This window comes from Lutra lutra, chromosome 6, assembly GCF_902655055.1.
Source record: "Lutra lutra chromosome 6, mLutLut1.2, whole genome shotgun sequence".
NCBI lineage: Eukaryota > Metazoa > Chordata > Mammalia > Carnivora > Mustelidae > Lutra > Lutra lutra.
The window spans coordinates 82,142,559-82,156,177 of record NC_062283.1 but is presented as its reverse complement, the minus strand read 5'-3'; the positions used below and the strand labels follow the sequence as shown (position 1 = coordinate 82,156,177).

The 13,619-nt window shown below is 37.3% G+C and overlaps 1 protein-coding gene across 10 annotated transcripts in view; it reads right to left on the bottom strand.

Moving 5' to 3' along the window:
• The window catches only part of L3MBTL3 (L3MBTL histone methyl-lysine binding protein 3), a 111,661-nt gene that overhangs the window by 5,785 nt on the left and 92,257 nt on the right, over positions 1-13,619 (bottom strand). For all 10 annotated transcript variants that reach the window (XM_047734098.1, XM_047734101.1, XM_047734102.1 and 7 more), the window contains 2 exons: positions 10,793-10,872; positions 6-175 (listed from right to left, as the gene is read on the bottom strand). In XM_047734098.1, the coding sequence (XP_047590054.1) occupies positions 6-175; positions 10,793-10,872 (250 nt within the window). The remainder of the gene's footprint in view (positions 1-5; positions 176-10,792; positions 10,873-13,619) is intronic.

The window sequence follows — 13,619 nt, the reverse complement described above, 5'->3', positions numbered from 1 at the left end:
TACACCTCATCCGTGCTCCACTTGGAGACTTTACTGGCAGGGATTCCGGCTACGGTGGGAAGAAGTTTGCTCTGCTGCTCCCAGCGCAAGGGCAGACACGGGATCGGGGACTTGAAGGACAGAAAGACAGCTGATCGACGCTGAGCCTGCTGTACGCTAGGTTCTTCCCGGGCACCTGGTCGATTGAAACAAATGGGAAATTACACTCTGAAAAAGCAGCAAAAAAAAAAAAAAAGCCTCAAATGCCATGTGTCTCCCCCAAATAATGTTGGTGGAGGCTGGCTTAGGTTAAAGCATTGCTTCCTTTCAACATTATATTCATTGAATAATTACACTTTCCTTTTTCATTACTCCAGGTCACCGTAAGAAACAACCTGTAAATTCAACTCACATGTCTGCTGCGTTACCCATTATAGAAGATGGGTCACGTTCGCAACACGGCCTCTTTAATATTTTATGGAAGATCCTTGCCTCTGAGCTTCACTGGCAAGGAAAATGACTCTCACCTCAGGAACAAGTTTTGTTTCCCTTTCATCTGTGGATGTCCTAAAGGTAAAAATGGTCAAGTTGTGTGCTGAAGTCCAGCCCCTGCGGTTACCGTGTACTACCATACCTCCTTCCTTTTATCTCAGCCTTGCATTCTTTTTTTAATTTCTGTTTACCAATCACATTAGCCAACTTAATTTTTTTTGACAGTGATATGAAATTATTGCAATAAAAATAAAACCACAGAAAGGCAAATAAATGCTTTTGTCATTCTTATTTTGGTGGAGATCAAAATTAAAGGTACAGAATATTCCATCTATCTGCCAGATCTTCTAAACCCAAGCCTATTTACTGCTGCTCTCCTAAAATCACCATTTTTTAGTAAATGATTTTATGTCACTGGGACTCCTAAATCTTGTCAATAATTATCTCAAGATCCTTTAGAACATAAATCTTTTCTGAAAACTATGTACTCAAAGCCCATCAGAAGAAAGGCACCTCCCCTAACATTGACTCTCCTCCACCCCTACACCAGCCCACAGTTAATAATTCAGATACTTCAATTCCACTATCTTTGCCAAATGGTTACCTAGTTTAGGCTTTTGTATCTCTGGGAACATTTTAAGCTATTTCGTATCGCCAAGAATATTTTAAGGTTTATTTCTTTGAAGAGTAAGATTTACAGAAACGTAGATAAATCATACTGTACTGCTCAAAGAATTTTCACAAAGTGGCCACACCCACCTGCCCAACAACAGGGTCAAGAAACAACATGGCAGCATGCTGAAAGCCTCCCTATGCCCCCTTCTAATCACACCCCAGCCAGCAAGGGTGACCCCTTTCCTGACTTCCAACACCAAGGCTCTTTACCCTGCCTCTGAATTACATTCAGATGAAAACCTTGGTGTTTTGCTTCTTTCTCTCAACAGCATGTCTGGGAGACTCATCCACGTCACTTCCTCTCTGTGGCTGTAGTTCACCTGCTCTTTGCTGTATAGTTTTTCATTGTTACGAATATTCCACAATGAATTTGGAATTAATGGACAGTGGAGTTGTTCTTAATTTTTGACTATTATCAACAGTTCTGCTATGAGGATTCTTGTCCATGTCTTTTCATGAACATATGTATATGTTCTGTTATATACACATATATATAATGCATATATATATATAAAACACATATGTATAATATATATATATTAGTGAAACTTTGAGCTTACAGTGTTTGCGTACATTCAATGTTAGCAAATTCTGCCAGTTTTCCAAAGTACTTGCACGATATGCATCTACTAATAGTAAGAATGTTACAAATCCTTTATATCCTCAAGGACATGTGGATAAGGACATCGTCTAGCTTTTTCATTTTAACCATCTTGGTGAATTTGCTGTGGTACATATTGTGATAACTGCATTTGTCTGATGACTAATGAAATTGACAATCTTTTCCCAAGTTTACTGGCCAAATGGGGAACCTCCTTTGTGAAGTTGTTTTATGCCCATTTTTTCCATTGGGTCATCTTTCCTTTTTTCTTTTTACTGATTTGTAGAAGTAATCTATGCATACTCTGGATAGGAATCCTTTGCTGGAAATATGTCTTATTAACATCTCCCACTCTTGCCTTCCTTTTTACTCTCTTAATACAGTCTTGTACGTCTACTGAAGAAATATGTGCTTTCTTCAAGGTCCTAAAGTTAGTCTCCTCTGCTTCCCATTGAGTACTTCATGTTTTATCTCACAATCTATCTGAACTTTATTTTTGTATGGGGTGAGATAAGGCTTACCATTCCTAATCGTTTTTTTCCACATGGAGTTCTAATTCCCCCAACACGATTTACTGAAAAGACCGTCCTTTCCCCGGTGTACTGCAAAAAGTGCTGCTCTAACATAAATGTATGTGTCCAGATTCTGCACTCTGTTGCACCAGTCTCTTTACACTGACCTACAAGGTTTTATTTACCGCCACTATAAATGTGTCCTGATGTCCATGATCTAGTTCTTCTTCAATATCCTTATCTCTTTGCATCTCCACATAAAATTTAGAACCGACTTGCAAAAAAAAAAAAAAAATGCTAGGATTTAGATGTAGATTACTACTGAATATAGACTGATTTGATCCCGAGAAATGACACCTTCACAATATCCAGTTCCCCAATCCAAGAACAAGGTATATTGCTCCATTTCTTTGGGACGTCTTTACAGTTCTCTTTGACCTTTTGTCATTTTCATGTACAGGTCTTGCATATCTTTTCTTAAATTGATTCCTCTGTACCTGAAGTTTTCTGTTGTTGTTATTAAGCAGCACAGCTTCTTAAAAATTTATTTCCTATTGTTCTACTGTGGTTCTTTAATAACTTTTCTCTTAAACTAGCCTAATCTGAATTTTGAAATGTTCTGAATATTAGAAAGTAACTTAAAAGTAATTATTAGGGGGAAAAAAAAATCTTTTTTTTTTTTAAGATTTTATTTATTTATTTGAAACAGAGAGAGAGAGATCACAAGTAGGCAGAGAGGCAGGCATAGAGAGAGAGAGGAGAAAGCAGGCTCCCCGCTGAGCAGAGAGTCCGATGCGGGCCTCGATCCCAGGACCCTGAGATCACGACCTGAGCCGAAGGCAGAGGCTTAACCCACTGAGCCACCGAGGCGCCCGAAAAAAATCTTTCTTATTGGAGTTAACACAATCTGCTCCTGGCTCCACCTGAGTGAACTCATACAGAAAAATCTATCTGTCCCACATGAAACATTTCAATTCTTCAAATATTTTTTAAAAATCCATCATGGTGGGCACCTGGGTGGCTCTGTTGTTGGGTGTCTGCCTTCGGCTTGGGCCATGGTCTCAGGGTCCTGGGATTAAGTCCTGCATCAGGGTCCCTGCTCAGCGGGAGGCCTGCATCTCCCTCTCTCTCATTCCCCCTGCCTGTGTTCCCTCTCTCGCTGTCTCTCTCTCTCTCTCTGTCAAATAAATAAATAAATAAATAAAATCTTAAAAAAAAAAAATCCATCATGGTACCTCTTGCCCCATTTTTTTAAATGAATCTCATATAACTGATTATGAGGTTTCAGGCTCTCATCCTATTCTACTGAATATGTTATGAGCCAAACATATAAGCCTGTAACAGCTTGTTTTTATTCTTTTATTCTTTTTAAATTTTTCACAGAGCTCAAGATGTTTTTGTTTAGCATAAACATGGGGTATTTAAAAACATTTCTTAATTGCAGTCACTACCAAGAGTTTAGCAATTATGTGAAATACGATATTTGTAAAATCTTTCACGGGGCAGGCTAGTATGAAGTGGTGAGATTTCCAGTTCCACAGGAGAGTGACACTACAGAGCCCACTTTATGGCTTGTCCTCTGATTGCTTGCCACCTAAGTGTCAGTCTTTTCCAAAGTGATACATTTATGATACAACTCTGTCTATTCTATTAACACTTGCCATCCTTCCCTCCTTCAAGGTAGTTCTATTCTATTTCCTCCTAAAGCTATTGTATTCAGCTCATTTCTAATGTTGCTAACATCATTACTCTTTAGAAAAACAACTGAGGGGCGCCTGGGGGGCTCAGTGGGTTAAGCCTCTGCCTTCGGTTCAGGTCATGATCTCAGGGCCCTGGGATGGAGCCCTGCACCAGGCTCTCTGCTCAGCAGGGAGCTTGCTTCCCCTCTCTCTTTGCCTGCCTCTCTGCCTACTTGTGATCTCTGTTTGTCAACTAATAAATAAAATCTTTAAAAAATATAATAAAATAAAATAAAAACAACCGAGCCATTCTAAAGAAATGACTAAAACCCCTAAAGATCCCAAATTTCTGATGGCTTCACAGGTCTTTGAAAAGGACACTATAAACAGGCCTAGACAGACACATCATTCTAAAACTAATACAAACTTCGCATCTTTCACTTCAGACTTTCCTTGCTTTTGCTGATTCTTCCGTGCTGAATGATGTGCTGTGGCCCAGTGGTGTTTTCTGAAGAAAGGGGCAAAAGGAGCATTTCCCAGCCACAGAACGTCTAATCTCCTCAGAAAACAATAGCGTTAGCTATGATCCCCATCCAAAAAACCAGAGAAAACTTCAGTTGGGTGAATGTGTATCTGAGCCCTTGAGTTGCACAGAAATGTGACTCCAGGTTTTTATTTTTAACATGTGATCAGACTAAAATAAATGCAAAAGGCTTCGGCTCAAGTAGCCGGCTCAGTGCCACTAGCAAGGAAGAGTAGGTCTGAATGTGCACAATGTGCTTCACAAAACAAAGCCTTTGTTCTGGAAGACATTTCTGCCACCGTCACATTTCTTACCACTCTCTTCTCAAATTATTTATCTGCCTGAAAAATTACACTTTTACAGGAGTTTTCTGTATGTTTTGAAGTTCCCAGAAACGAACATTTACCAAAGTCCTTTTCCCCTCCCCTTTGGCTTCTGGTTTTGTTGCTTCCACAGTTCTTCGCTGCTACTCAATTCTGTTCTGTTGGGCACAGCCCGGAGAGGATTTCTAAGCCCAGTTCTTACTCATCCTTGCAAAAGTGAGATATGATTAGGAAACTTTATACTTTGTCTGGAAATTTTCTAACTGACTTTTACTTATTTCGTGACTATCACGGATGGGTATTTCTGGGCTTCCTTAATATCGGAAGCAAGAAAATGTTAGGTGGCAGTAGTGTTAAGATAAGTAACTTGGTGGAAATATGTATGGTTTTCTTGCTGTTGCATCTGCTAACAGCTACTGCATGACTGCTAGGCAAGTATCGAGAGAGGGATAGTTTTCCTAGGTTGATACCTGGAGAATGGATAATAGAGGTCTGCCTCCTATTTAGGATTATGATTTACCATATGGAAATTGCTCAGCATGGACACTGTATCGGGAACTGTGAAAGGCTTCTCAAGACAGCATATTCTTGCAGACTCTCTTGAAAGGAAGTGCAATCCATAATAATGTAGTTATCCAAAACAGAAACCTGCCACTACAAAGTTGCCCACCACGTCTGCCAATCTGGTTGAGAGCATAGGTATTAAAATTCCTGATTTGGCTTAAGGTAGGAAAATGTGAAGTCACAGATTAACCCTCGTAAGAAGTCATTTCTGATAAAGCTGATCCTAAAAGAAATATCCTCTGATGTCAAGACAATAAATGTTCAGTACAGGGAACATCATCTAAACCAACCATGAAGTCTCCTAGTAGAAAGGGACGTCCTCACCTCCATGGAGCAGGAGAATCTGCTTCCCACAGGACCATTCCATTAAGACTCAGTGGAACCACTGTATGGTAGGCTGACCAAGCAGGGCAAGTCCTAGAGAAAAGGAGAAGCACTCCCTCTCTGTTGCATTTGGACTCAGATCCCACTCTGAGCAGGTGTCCTATTTCCAAGTCTGGAATACTAAATCAAAAAGCTGACAGCACAAGTTACCACTGACCTCTTGCCTGACTCATTTCTAGCCCTTTAAGTCAGAGACAGAAGTGAGACCAAAAGCTCCAAGTGCCTTGCTTCACTTTAGTTTCAAAACAGTGCTAGGAGGTAACTATCCCTAAGGTGAGGAAACAGAAGCCTGACACCCAAAGCCACTCTGTGAAGAGGGACAGCATCAGACAGTGACCCTGGATCTTTTGCCTCCTAATACAGAGGAGAGGGTCATGGTCAAGAGGGTAGGCTTAAAAGTCTGATAAACGTGGATTCCGATTCATGCTCTGCCACTGACTAGTTCCATAATTTCGGTGAAGTCAAAGTAACAAGACTATTGTAAGGATCACATGATATTTTTAAAATGCTTATCCCAGTGTCTGACGTACAGGAACGACTCAGCAAGTGGGAGAAATTATCTCTATTTTGAAAGAAAGGCATATTACTGAGACTGTATTGGATATAAAAAGCAAAAATGAAAAGGAGTCAATACCCTTTGAGGCTAATATTCCATGAGTCTATAAAATAGGCTTCTAATGGGAAAAGAATAAGGCCAGAAGAAAAGGAATACATCTGTCAACCAAAAAAAAAAAAAAAAAAAATTTTTTTTAAATGGAGTTACTAACTGGTGACTAAATATAAAAAGATGAACAATAAGAGTGATTGGGTAAGATAAATGGATCACAGCATCAAGGGAGATGAAATTAGCTCCAGAACACTTAACTCAGGCTGAAAGATATTTGAGGATCATTTCAAGGTTAACAACCAAAAAAAAAAAAACCAAAAACCAACTGCTAGGGAGGCAAAAAGCAAGCCTGACTCTTCAAGTGAGAATTTAGCACATTATAAAATAGAATTCAATTCTTTCTGCATATCAGCCACCCATGAGAAAGAAGGTTTGCAGGAAAGAAGACAAAACTATACCTTTCCCAGGAGTACAAGAGTTTAAACTTGAAGGCCAGGTCATAGACTCCTTTATTAATGAGCTATCCTACAATGATAGGAATGAGTTTTTTTTTTTGTTTTTTTTTTAAGATAAAAAAGACAGAAGTCCAAAAAAAAAAAAAAGAAGAAGAAGAAGAAGAAAGGAGAAAAAGTGATAAAAAGTGGTAAATTATATTCAGTTAAACTTCCCAAAGGTCAAATTCAGTTGTATGGTGAGAATCATAAAAAGAGGGGGCTCAGAACTACCCATATTGCATGGAATTAACTTGAACTAACTAAAGAAACAGAGGAGGGAGAGAGTATTTTTTTTTTTCAGGAGAAAGTTTGTTTTTTTTTTTTAAATATCAGTTTGCTCCGTGACTCCAAACAAAATAGTTCTCATGGGCCTGCTGAGTCTTAAATCCTATTGGCCTTTTAAAGAAACTTAGGGTGGCTTCTTTTAAGTCTCCTCTACCCTAAATAATACACATACTGCAAGGGGCTTCCTCTCCTACCCTTTGCACCACCGCCCAGCCCACTAGATTTGGGAAGGGCTCCTTCCACCACTGGAAGGACAGAATTAGGAATGATCCCTGGTGAACATTTACTAGGCTCAAGAATGTGGACCCAGAGTGCAGTATTATCTACTTGACCTCCAGGCTCAGGTTTGCAAGAGGAATTCTTCCAGCACCCAAATGGGAGCGTTGAGGGATAAGTGTTCTTCACAAAAGACCTAGAAAAATTCTCTGGACTCAAAAATGTTAAAATAGAAAACAATCACCACGGGGCCTCTGACAAAAAGTTCTATAAAACCTCAGAAGAGGAGCACTGATTTATGGACAGAAGGATTTTGTGATTTTAGTGAGGTCCAAGGGGATAGGACCTAGACAAAACAAAAGCAGGCTGTGAAAGAGAACAAGCCAATGCAGGGAACTGAAGGGAAATAAAAACCACTGCTGTTAAAATTCGTGTTAAAGGTGGTAAGTAGTAGACTTGGCAGAGCAAGAAGCTAAGTAAGATATTCCAACTGGATAAAGATGCCTAGAACATCAAATATATATAAAAGTTGTGAAAATACTAAAATACTGGGGTACCTAAGTGGCTCAGTTGGTTAAGTGTCTGACTCTTGATTTTGGCTCAGGTCATGATCTCAGGGTCGTGTGATGGAGCCCACACTGGGCCCTGTGCTGGGTGTAGAGCCTGCTTAAAGATCCCACCCCTCCCCTCGCCGCTTCCTCCTCCCCATGCTTGTTCTTCCTGTCAAAACAAAAACCAAAACCAAAACCAAAAAAACCCTAAAATATTTCCATATTGGTTGGTACAATGCTCCCCCTCCCCCATTCCAATCCCACTCTCCCCCAAGGCAGCCAGGCCCTTAACTGGACTTCATAAGATCCAGCACTTAAGGGTAACTCTTGGTATAGTGGAGAACATCCAAAACTCTCCTCCAGTACTAAGACCACTGTTAATTTTAACTATCTTATGCAAAGTTGAATGCCAAACCAACTGTTAAATATTTTGAATATAAATATAATCCCCTGGGTCTAACTCAAGAATAATAGGTATTACCAGTCAACAGAGAGAATAGAGCACAAGTGATAACCAAAATTATAATCGAAAGAAGTTTCCTGGGTTTAAAGACCAGCTGGCAATCATAGCATGATTTTACTACAGATGAAATTAGTTTTGGGAAAGCTTTATAGAAAATGTTTCAAAACTCTGATAATGAAGGAAAGTTATCAAATTCATTTTAAGAGGCTAAAAATGGATGAGGTACTAATAGCCAAATCTCACTTAGGAACGTATGTGCAAAAATTCTCAAAGCAACTTATTTTATGAGGCTCTTTCCCTTTCACTAACAAAAAATAAGACAGTAAACAATATATGCATATTGAACTATGGGTTTTGAGGTGAGAATAATAATTAAGAGTTATATATTAATCCTAGTAATGTTTCCAGAGAGAATAAAACAGAAAAACTGAGGTAATTCAAATCAAGAAAAACAGGACAAAAATACATAAAGTTTGAAAAGACAAAGAGAGAATACCATGCATATTGTATGTTAATCAAGCCAAATTCACTATTAAGAGAATAGTAATTTTCCAGATCATTTCCAGAAAAAAAAAATGATCAAAATCAGCTCAGCAAATCCAATAAAAGTTAAATGGATCAAAGTTAGGAACAGACTGAAAAGTTTACCAAAGTATTACTCCCTCAAAAAGTTCAGAGTCTAGAAGATTCTATTCTGCTTCTATCTGGATTTCCAATGATGAGAGAATTCCATGTAATAAACACGTCTTCCACAATACTACTACTCTACTACTACCACCAGCTAATACTTTAGCCACTGGGGCATTTAATCCTCACGATAAGCTAATGACATGGCTATGTTAGGACTACATTAATCTTACACAGGAGGAAACTGAAGCCCAGAGCCAGGTGTACCACTGAGAGGAATGAAGGCTGTGATCCTAACCGCCATTCATAAAGAGAGACCCTCGTCAGAGAGACCCTCGTCTGAGAGTCCAATGTACCTTGATGACAAAATCCTTATAAATGTTCTTCTTCCTTTCTAAATGGCCAGAAACATTTAAAATAATCAAACGCTTGCACAGCACTTATTATGTGCCAGGCACTGTTTGAAACAACTTACAGAAGCACTTAATCGCCATGACAACCTGAGGAGGGAGTTACCATCATTAGGCTTCTGGGTAGATAAGGAACCAGAAGCACGAAGAGGTGCTCAGTAACATGTCCAAAATCACACAGTGAGCAGGTGGCAGAGCAGGGATTCAAACCCTGGCCATCTGTAGGGTTTGTACGTGGTGTTAAATTAAACACAACAGAACATGCTGAAGACAGCAGTGAATGTAACCTTTAAAATAATCACAGGTTACTGCTTTCTAAAAATCAGATATGGAAATCAAACCATCCCTTATGGAACAGGTCACTGCAGGCAAACAGTCCTTAGGTGCTGTTCTCAAATCTCATATGATAATCTAAAGCAAAAAATACATATGAAAAAGCAAAGCCTCCAGGGAGATCATTAAAATCCCAATCAGGCTAACATTTTCTCATATAAATAATAATAAGTATGTGTAAGTCATAAATACAATCCATACCAACAGTCAGTATGACTTCATTACTTAGTTAAGCCACTGTAATGTGTTTTTAGCAAAGATGGAAGACAAATCACTTTCTCCAATACAACTTAAAACATTTGTTCAAATGATTTTCTTTTCATTCTGTGGTATTAGACTAAGACCATATTAATTCCATTTGGATTTCAATACACATTCTGAGGTGAGTTTTAAACATATGAAGGAAATGACATCAACAATACCATAGAAAATATATCACAAGAACCAAATAGAATGCTGCCCAAATTTTATATATAATATTGCACAGATATGTCAAAGAGACTGTAAATATAGATCACACATGAATCCATATCACTATGAATTACATACTATAGTTGACCTTGAACAATGTAAGGGTTAGAGGCATGAAACTCTGTACAGTCAAAAGTCTGTGTAGAACTTTTTTTTTTAAATCTGTATAACTTTTGATTCCCCCCAAATGTAATTACTATTAGCCCACTGTTGACCAGAAGCCTCAGCGATAACCTAACCAGTTAACACTTATTATATGTATCCAATACTGTATTCTTACAATACAGTGAGCTAGAGAAAAGAAAACACTATTAAGAAAATCATAAAGAAGAGAAAATACATTTATAGGACTGTACTATATTTACTGGAAAAAAAAAAAAAAAAGCCATGTGTGAGTGGACCTACACAGTTCAAACCCACGTTGCACAAGGTCAACTATACCTTTATCCTGAACAATAAACTTTTAGAGCCTGTGATAACAGAATAAACCAACTAAATAAAGTTTATCTTTAATACAGAAGTGGCTACTATACTCTAGTCAAGTCTGATAGTTGAGTATTAATAGTAATATCCATCAATACAATGAGATTATATTATGGCTACCTCTGGCTTCCTGCGATGTCCTCATTTCACTGTCTGTCCTCTCTTCAAAGTCTTCCTTGACATCATCAGCATGTTGGTCTCTGAGAAAAACAGGTATATCAATATTTTGTAATAGATGCACTTCAAAGGATAGTTCAGCACTTCATCTCAGCAACTGTTACAGGTAAGTAAGTGATAAATCATTGAATTCTACTCCTGAAACTAATATTACACTATATGTTAACTACTTAGAATTTAAATAAAAACTTGAAACTTTAAAAGACCAACAAAACAAAACAACGTAAAAACACATGACACCACTAAAATGTTTGAAAGGATTATCAGTTCTACGAAGAAGCAATTCCTACTAAAACATCTTTAAACATCCATTTTCTTCATTACCAATTTTGATTTACAGTTCAGAAAGGAGATTTTTAAAGCTAAGAATGTTATTACGGTGAACTTTTCTGTCAAATTCAACTATCGAATAACTCAACTTCACACTGGGACATGTATTCATGAAGAATTTTACTTTACTGTACAGTAAAGCTACAATGTAAGGAAAGAAAATATTTTGAAAGTCCAGACCATTTAATCAAGTAGAATTTATATTACACTCAGCTCTGGGATTTGGGCTTGAGCCTGAGATTGGCCCAGGAGAATCAAACTCAATTCTAGGAAGCTTTTCCTGGCTTAGGTCAAATGTGTAGGCTGAACTGATTCCAACTCTTTTTGACCAGGAATGACCTGATGCTAATCTAAGCATGCCGAAATGCTCCAAAATCAATGGAATCATTACGATCTTAATTCACAGCTTTACCCTTAAGTCAGGGACAAAAACGGCATTAAAGGGAACCAAGCACAGACTACTTCTATTTTCTTTAAAGCTAAATTTCAAGTATTTAAAATTTTTCAACCTAATTTTTCCACTTCCAGAGTTTAAAATACATCCCAATCTCCAATTTCCTGGTATTGTCGAGGTTATGATCCCTGCTTTACACACTTCAATGCCTTATAATACTCTGCATTTATGATGTCCTACTGTTTCTCATGTATTGTCACCTTTATGGGTTTCTGAAAGATACAGATCATACTTCTACTGTAAAGTTTTAAGAAAAAAGGTAACATATTTGAAACCAAATATCCCAACAAAATATAAAGAAGATGTGTGATCTTAATTACAAAGGCACTAATTTATTCTCCATTTGAATGATGATAATTTAACACAACAATTCAAACACAGTAAATATGCCATAAATACATGTTCACTATTACTTAGAAAGATCATTTCCATGAACACATGTGAAATTTCATTGAAACCTGTGCTCCCTGGCTAATAAGTTCATAGTAAAAACAACTTATTACAAATGCTGAAGAAAACTTGCTTATTTGAGAATGGGGACAAACCACTGTTAATACAAAATATAAACATATCTCCTTCCAAGTGCAATCAATTAAATGATTATGGAGAGATAATCATTTCTCCATAAAATGTGGAGATGGAAATATGTGGAAAAATAAGAAAATCACTGATAACTGGAGAAGGACATTAACTGGAATGACATTAATTGAAAACTGTCTTCTCTGTAAAAACTGTGCTGGAGTTACACGTGGTAATTACAACATGCTAAAATCAGCTTCCTATGTTAAAATCAGCTTCTATGATCTTCTGAACTTGTTTAATATTAAATTAGAAATAATATTCTCAGTCCACAAGTCTATCCCAGTAGTTTGACTACTGAAAAGTTGTTTGTGCACAACTATCTTAATATGAGAAAAAAAGTAATATTATAGTGATATAACTAAAGTTGGCATTTTTTCAGAATCAATAAATTCCTAATTAGTTATTGTAGATTTCCTAAAAGCTCTAATGAATGGTTAAAAGAAAAAGAAAAACTGAAATCGAAGGCTAAAATTAAGTCTCAGAATTTTTCAAATATTTTCATTTTCATGATCAGAATTGTCCACTAATAAGTTTCATATTTTTGTGGTTTTAATAAAGCACAACATTCCTTTAAAGTAAGTTTTGTTAAAATAAAGATAGAAGACTTAAATATGAGCCAAATCTACTGTATTCTTATGCCCAAATACAATGTCAATGATTTATCTCATGAAATGGAAGAAGAGGACCATCTGATTGGAGAGAAAGGAGATGGAAAAGGAAAATAAGACCTCTGACCCAAAAAGTTTCTTCGGGGCTGAATCTGCTGTAATCCATCCCCAGAGAAGCAAAATGGAAGCCATCTGTTTTTCTATTATTTATTTAGCTGCATTATAGAAGCTTATTCAGTTTCCATTTTCCCTACTGCAACTCATGATATGTCATTAAACTGAACCCATATAAACTTGGGAATATATAAACATGAATATTCCTCTTTGCCAAACACAATTCAAGTAAAGGACTCTGGAAGAAATGTCTACTGAATGTTTCATTTCCAATTAATAGATTGATTCTGCTAATTCCTTAAAATTAAAAGTGACTAAACCCCTATGGGTTTCTACACGGTATGTCATTGAGCTAGGAAGTTGGAGGGGTGGGGCAGTGGGTTCACCTGAGCAGTCTACTAGAACAAGTGTTATAAAATAAATGGATGAACAGAACCACTGAAGAGAGCAGACCCTAATTAAGCACATTTAGAAATGTGGGAGCAGTTAACAATAAGAAAAGTTACAAGAACATACTATGCACCAAAGGCTCTTTGAGATCTTTACATGTCCAATGTTTCATAATAATTGCTGTAAGAAGATTCTGTTCTTATAGCCACTGAAACTTAAGAAGATAATGTCAAATTTGAAGGACAAGTATAGCACCAGGTCTTACTGACACCAAAATCCATAATCAGATTTA